Source organism: Tigriopus californicus, chromosome 11 (assembly GCF_007210705.1).
Source record: "Tigriopus californicus strain San Diego chromosome 11, Tcal_SD_v2.1, whole genome shotgun sequence".
In the NCBI taxonomy this organism is placed as follows: Eukaryota; Metazoa; Arthropoda; class Copepoda; order Harpacticoida; family Harpacticidae; genus Tigriopus; species Tigriopus californicus.
The window spans coordinates 14,389,440-14,397,388 of NC_081450.1; the positions used below are offsets into that span (position 1 = coordinate 14,389,440).

The 7,949-nt window shown below is 40.6% G+C and overlaps 1 protein-coding gene across 1 annotated transcript; it reads right to left on the reverse strand.

Moving 5' to 3' along the window:
• Positions 1-2,923: 2,923 nt before the first annotated feature.
• Positions 2,924-4,846, reverse strand: LOC131889962 (cytochrome P450 2C31-like). Its single transcript, XM_059239201.1, has one exon. It carries the CDS (start codon positions 4,718-4,720, stop codon positions 3,191-3,193), a length of 1,530 nt encoding a protein of 509 aa, XP_059095184.1. The 5' UTR covers positions 4,721-4,846; the 3' UTR covers positions 2,924-3,190.
• Positions 4,847-7,949: the final 3,103 nt, after the last annotated feature.

Consider the following 7,949-nt stretch of genomic DNA (forward strand, 5'->3'; position numbering starts at 1 on the left):
AATGATGATGGTTGATTAAGGTCACTTCCATTGAACAATAAGTACTAGATAGTTAAGTTCGTTTCATTGATAAAAGTACTACAAAAGCAAATAAATCGCCGTCATTTTACTCTCTCCATTGACTAATTATCTATATCTGTTCTTTTTTTACGGGAAACATACGGACACATTACGTGTGCTTGTCGTAGAAATTGGCCCCAGCAATTGGCGGAAAATGGCCCTCACGATTATGAGCTTATCATTTGCTTTAACGATGGCAATGTACAAGTAACCCAAACTGTTGCCCTGACTTCGAACGTTACATTCAAAAGTCAATTCTGGAGCTCACTAAACACGAACTATTTTGATGGCAACAGATTTCTCAATAGGACTACTACTAAAAAAATTCCAAAGAGATCCTACTTCGCTATCTACCGGGATTTTTTCAAAAGACGTTTTTTCTTACTTTTTTTGAGGGGCTTTTGAAACCGCTAGAGGGAATTTAATCCCCAATACTATTAAAATGAAAGGTTATATTTAGTCTATTTATTACCTTTCAATCTTTATATTATGTATGTATGTATGTATGTATGTATGTATGTATGTATGTATGTATGTATGTATGTATGTATGTATGTATGTATGTATGTATGTATGTATGTATGTATGTATGTATGTATGTATGTATGTATGTATGTATGTATGTATGTATGTATGTATGTACGAAACACATGCATCTGTGAACACATGCAGTTACTCCCACATGATCTGGTGGCGACGCCCGCCGGTTCCTGGAACAGGAAATGCTCCGAGAGAGACGGGATGTCGTAGGTCACGGCCTTATGGCACTCACGGAGTATTGAGCCCATCACTAGCTCGTTGATTGAGGGTACAGAGGTCTCTTGGATGAGGTGCCGAATGCTGATCTTATCCCGCAGTTTCTTCCCTGCCACAAAGCGCACTGCGTGGTTCAGCGTGACTTGGAGACGCCCCATCACTTCCGATCAGGAGTCATTCTCTGTCAGCCGTGCCTCCCCATAGAGACAAAGGCCATAACGTATTCGGGAGACCACCAGGCCATGCACGATATCTTACCAACGTGGTGCTATGCCTGTCATTTTGTGCCCACTTCGTACGCAGTTGCTTTTCACACAGACGTTTGATTAAGATCAGAACTGATTAATGCTTTCTCTGCCAACAAAAGCCCAACGTGTGTGAAGTAAAGTGCATTCGGTTCATTTGTATCAAAATCAAAACTAAATTAAAACCAGTTTCTTGAAATAAGTTATGGTTCAAAAGTTCTTTTGCTATTTTCACATCACAATTTCGCGTTGACAGTGTTTCGTCATGAATAATTCACCAATTTTTGTACTCCTGACATATTTTTCCTGAACATGTATACGAATAAATAATCTGGCAACTGACTCAACCCTCCAAATTGACTTATCAGCTTAACATTCGATTTGAGATTTGCTTTTGGGTTTTGTGTCAAGCTTCGAAAGCACTAAACTCTCAGTACTGTAGTGGATCCAGAGAAAAGGATTGTTAGGGAAGTGTGGGGTCCAGTGTGTCCAGGTTTGCGGAAACAAAGGTATTCCAGTTCCAAGTCTTAAATAGTTTACAGTGTCAGTCCCCACACCAAATATTTGACTTTTTTTAGTGAGAGGCATACATTTTTGAAAATTTTCTTTGTAATCACGCGTTAAACGAATTCAATATCTCTTCATGTTTTGTCTTTCTTGCCATTTTCTCATCATTCAAAATTCCAAGCATGAAAGAACCTGTACACGGTAAGACAGAATACAGAGATGGTAATAGTGTCGAAATGACAATGAAAAAATTAAGGTAAAGAATACAGTCCATTACATCATTAGCTAAACGAAAGCGAGGCCAAGCAAATAATGTAAAGTATACGTATACATCAATCTGTCATCAGAATTTAAGTAATCATTTAACAAGCGTTTTCCCTATTATAATGCCAGTCCAAACAATATTGCTAACTTGATTGTGTCTTTTTATCGCCGCAGCCCACCAAAACGCTTGAAACACCCCAAAGATCTAGTCTATCTACCTTGAAATATGTTTTTAAGTACTTATTATTAAATTGATTTTTATCAATATAAAAGAAATCCACGGGTGCACCATACTATCATCTACATATTGATTCTGATGGGCTTAATGAAGTGGAATTCAGTTGTAATGAACCAGAGAGCTTAATACATGAAATTAAAGTTGGAAGACATATATCTTAAAAATACACTTATTAGAGTACACCGCATTTGACGGGTCGTAGAACCTGAGTCTAGGGACAAAGTCGTCTTGTTTCTCAATGAACACATTGTCCATGGTTGCCCAGGCATCACCAACTGACGTCTTCAGCTTGCCCACATTGTTGTGGATGGAGGCACAGGCCTTGGTCTCGACATACACTCAGATGCTGAAATCCAAGGAATTCAGGTTGGGTCTGTTTGGGGGCCAAACCAATTTGGACCACAATCCTCTGAAGCCCAACCTTTGTTCAAGGTAGGCCTAGATGTGGAAAGTACCCTGGTGGCGGCATGGAGCTTATCAATTATGTAAACCGTGGTGCGGTGAATGCCAAAACTTTTTGCAATATTGAAAATGATCTCAGCTTTGTCAAGGCTGGCCACAACCCTCTTTCGCAGTTCTTCCATGTTTAGGAGGCTGTTTTGTCTATTTTTAAATTTAGACCGGCAATATGCTGGAAAATGGTAGGTGATGATCACATGCAAGCTATGTATAAGTGAAGAAAAATTACGCGGTCACCGGGGCCACAAACAAGTTTAGATGATAGTGGAAATGATTCGGAATATCTCATCATCTATAAAATTGTTGAATGAGCAAAGTCTGAACTCATCACCAAAAGGACTTTTTGCTGTCCTGGGTTTGTCCTGTACTCTTTGAACCATTCTTGAAAACTATCTCACTTTGACCCAAAAGTTTTGTATTTCATAACAAATATATAATGTTGCATACATTTCATGATCCATCAATTACTGTACATACACGCATTTGACTGCACTGACATACTCAAATTAACACAAACGGCTCTCGACCCCTCTAACTTGAAATCATCCGTACTGATAGTTAGCATTGATAAACAACAAGCTGTTCTATATCCGCAGAAATGAGTGTCGAAACCACCTATGAACCAACTTCAGGATTTGTAGGGATCATGCAATAATTCTGCTCAAGACTTTCTTGGCTCCATGACTACATAGAACGGATCGGGAATACATGTCATTCCCACTGTATGATTGGCAATATCTAAGGGCTCTCGAGATTTGCTCGCCCCTATCCTGGTTTTCTGTATGAATGAAGTAAGAAAAATGAAGAGCTCACTTTTAGCTAATGACTCTCCCATGCAAATTCGCTTGCCAAAACCAAAGGGGACGAACTGATCGGGTTTGACAATCTTGCCATTGTCGTCCAAGAAACGAGACGGGTTGAACTCTTTAGGGTTGGGGAAGGCCTTTGCGTCGTGAAGGAATAGCCTTAAATTAGCAAGGATGAGTGAATCTTTGGGAATGACGTAACCATCCATCCGGATTTCTTCCGTTGTTATGTGGGGCAAAGTTGCTGGAACTGTGGCCGAAATTCGTTGTACTTCAAGCATGGTAGCATGGCAATATGTCAAATCTTTCAAATGAGCCGTCATTGGAGGGTGGGATCCTATGGTTTGGTGAATCTCTTGGTAACACTTTTCTTGAATCTCGGGATGGATCGCCATAAGTATAACACTCCAAGTCAATGTGGTACTGGTGGTTTCGGAACCAGCCAAGAAAAAGTCCAAACAAACAGTTACCAATTGCTCACGGTGGAAGTTCGTAACCGGCGACCCTTCAGTTCGTTTGATCTCGGTCAAGTAGGTGTCGATAAAGTCCCGAGGCGGAGCATTTGGGTCAAAGTCTTGCTCATGAGTAAGGATCTCTTTTCGGATGATTTCCTTCAGTTCCAAGATGGCTTGAGATGACTTGGAGATTGGAAGGTAAGGTCGAATCAAGGGCGCAAAGTCGATGATTTCCATTCGGGATTTGAAATGCAATTCCAGCTTCTCCATGATATCTTTGGTGGCTTCATCGTGGGGATCTAACCGGTTAGAGGCCACAATTTGCCACAACGCATTCACGATGGGAGCGTTGAACGTGTTGGCAATCAGTACCTCGTTCTTTTCTTGGTTTTCCCTCAAAAGAGACTGAATAAGGAGATCAGCTTCTTCCTGAATGACTAGATCCAAAGATTTCCGACCAAAACCAAAATCTTTCAAATTCTTCAAACCAAATCGACGTTGCTCTACCCATGGTTGACCGCTGGCCTCAATGATGCCTAAAACTTGCCCATGAAAGCCCTTGATTTCTCGTTGATACCAAGTAGTGGGTCTATGAGATGTGCAGTCTTTGTTGAAGAGCTCTTTGGCCATTTCAAACCCATTAACAACATAAAGACGAAGCATTCCAAACTCGATTCGGGCAATGTCTCCATACTTCAAGAGACTTTTATCAATCAATGCTTTCGGGCCTTCAGAATTGAAGATCAGGTAAATGGCTCCTAAAATTGGAATACTCGGAGGTCCAGGGCAAAGGCTCCAAATTGTTCGGTAATAACGAACAACGGACAAAATGAGGGCTGTCACAAGCAAAGCCGTCCACATGTTTTGAGAGCTCCTTCCGGATTTGAAGGCTGACAAGGAATGGACTTGATTCAGAACGCATTCACTCATGTCATTCAAACTTATATAGGTAACTTCCAAGTAACATTCTTAGATAACATTCAAGATAACGGCTTACATTGTGTACAACGTAAACGATTATAAATGAGCTTTTCTCTCAACGTACGAAAAAGGGAATAGTTAATGAAAAAGGAATTGCAATATCCTCTATACTAGAGCTGTGTATCGAAATTGCAAGACAAGCTAAATGAAACTTGTTTTGAGAATGGTTTCTTTTACAACTCTCAAAATGTGAGGGAAATCAAAGAACATCAAAGTTAAATCTTGTGGATGGACCCACTATCTTAAGAGTTATCACAATTGTGTAGCAGTCCCATACATATAAAGATTTCAAAAATGTCAAAAATAGGAGAAGGATCAAAGTATTTGGGGTCCATACAATCAATGTTACAAAAAAAGAAATGAAAACCCTTCCGGATATCCAGCCTGTTAATAAACATTTTTTGCACCATTCTGATAACAGAATGGAATGCAATAGTACTACAATTGAAGCATATGACAAAAAGACAATTTATGCCATCATATCATGGTTACAAAAATGTTTTTTTTTTGCAACAGGAAGGTTATATTTTGACCAATGCAACTCCACTCAATGTCATTATTTTAAAACGTTTAAGCGGCAAAAAGCACATTTTGTGAAAGTGAAACATTCTTTTTTAAAGTCAATGGCGTGAAAAAAGTTGTATTTGGATCAGATATAACAAGATCATCTTGGATTCGAATTGAGCAAAAATCTCAGATTCGGATTCGATCGGATTGGAAAAAAGGTCTCGGATTTGGATTCAGATTGAGCGAAAATGTCGGATTCGGGTGGATTGGAGAAGATCCCTCTGAATCGGATTCAGATAACAAAAAAATTACCAAAAAAAGAGCCCCGGTCGGATCTGATGCACTACTCTACTCTGTGCGTGCGGTAGAGAATATCTATTTCTGGTCGCAGGAACACGAGATATACAGTTTTAAATTTGTATGGTTCCTATTGATCAACCTTATGGATTATTATATTCCACGTCACAATAAGATATGTTTCACAATGTCTCTGTTGCTTCTTTGGATGCATATTTGTTATTAGTGAGTAGACAGGTCCCAGGTCTTGATTATACTCTTCACTTTAGCTTTGTTTTCTTCCTCGCTGATGTGCACAGGCAGTCTTTCCCAAAGTTTAACAATTCTGGTAATAATTGACTTCTTGGTTGCTTGGGGAGGGTAGGCTCTAGACGATCTTTGGCGCGTGTTCTTTTCACCCACATGAACCTCCATTCGTCCTGCTGTAAGGGGATGATTTAACCAGTCTTTTCCACAATGCCAAGCCAGCAGACTTATCGCACGCATTGCAATACCGTCTATAGAAACCTGGTTTGTTTTCTGTAGAAGCTCCTTATATTCCACGTGTTTTCTTGTTGGTATATTCAAGGCAGCTTTCATGGCCGGGGATCAGGGAGAACGTATCTTCTTCAAGACTGGATCATTCGAGTCGAGTGCGTCTGAAATGACCTCAATTCCGTATCTGAGTTTTGATGTAAAAAGTGGTTCAATCATTTCCGCGACCACCACTGATGGAAGCTTCCAAGCTAAGCGACACAGAATTCCGATTCTCTTCCGTAACTCGGGCTCCTAATTATTTAGATGGTACTTCCAAGATAGATTTTTGCTGAAAGTGAAACCAAGAAGCACTTCGGCAGTTGATTCTTCTATTAGAGCGTCTTCTATTTGCAATGGCTCTTCCATGGATCTCCCAAACATAAGAAACTTACTTCTTAATGCATTGGCAGTGAGGCGAGAAGCTTTCATGAACTCTAGGATTTCAGCTGCCGATACACTCAAGCCTTGACCCACTTCTTCTTTTGTTTTGGCCGATATGTAGCATGTTATATGGTGAACGTGGGCTAATAACGAACTATTTGACACCCATTCCTCAAAATCGGCCACCATCACAAGAAAAAGCAACGGGGAGATCTTTGACCCTTGTGGGCTTCCAATTTTTATCCTGATAAGCTCTGATTTCACACTTCTGGTTTTCTCCTTCCCTGATAACTTCATTTATCATATGTGTTAGTGGAACAGCCAAGATCTCGGATGCCAGTTTTAGAGCAACTGGTGCAATCCCAAAAATATCGGGGCACTTCGACTTCTTCATCGTATGTATTGCCTTGATGATATCCCTCTCTTCTACAGCCTTGAGTGCAAAGTCATTTTTTGGCAGTCGGAGCCGTGTAGTTCTAGATCGAGCTCCCAAGAGTGAGATCTTTTGTGGAGGCCCCGATGTCCTTTTGAACCTTTTCAACCTTTGTGAGGAAGAACCGGGTGAAATGTTCTGTGGTTTCGTTGATGTTAAGCACCCTTCCATTGGATTTGATTGTATTCGACGTCACTTTGCCACTCCTCGTGATTTCCTTGACAACTTTCCAGACCTCGTCTGGATTTGCTTTTAAATCCCTTTTCTGATGTCAAAGATACTTTCAATTTCAGCTTGACGATTGCATTGCTTTCGAGGGTTATTTAGGTTCCCTTTCTTATTCTTGCTTCTGGCATTGTCCCTGAGACGTCGTAGTTTTGCACAACTGAACACTTGGTTTGGGTGATCTCTTTGGCTTTATCCTGATAAACTTCAGAGGTGCGTACTTGTTTAAGACCTTTAACAATAGCTCGTTGAACTTTTCCGCCTTCATCTGAAATTCTCCATGCGCTAGATCTTCCCATTGGTTGCTTTGCCAGATCAAGCCTAAAACTATCACAATCGATCTTTCCATAACTTCGCCTTATAATTTGAGTTTTGTTGTGCTTGGCTGCCAATGCTTTCATAGTCCACAAGATAGGGTTGTGATCGCTCAAGCCATGTTCTCTTGTTAATGTTTCAGTGACAAGTCCTGTCTGGTTTGAGAGTGTCCAGTCGAGGTTTGAGTGAACGTCTCTATATCCTCTTTTGCGAAAAAATGTTTTACCGAATTGTGTACATATCATTACACATGAGTCCATACTTTCGCTGAAGGTCTTTGCTAATTGACGTGGGCCATATGTCTTGTCTGATATTCGAGTTAGCTCCACATTGAAGTCACCTGCCAGTAAAAGTCGTCCACTTGTACTGTTTTCGACCAGAAATCGCTTCTGTTTGTGTCTTGTTCCATTCTCGATATATGTTGGCAACAGTTGTTTTTTGTCCTCCTTTTTTCTAGACAAAGCCAAACCTCGGGGGGGGGAGGGGGGGGGTACTGCCGAGATG

Bases quoted from the DNA above. Each gene is read 5' to 3' on its own strand.
- LOC131889962 (XM_059239201.1), bottom strand. From the start codon at position 4,720: ATGAGTGAATGCGTTCTGAATCAAGTCCATTCCTTGTCAGCCTTCAAA.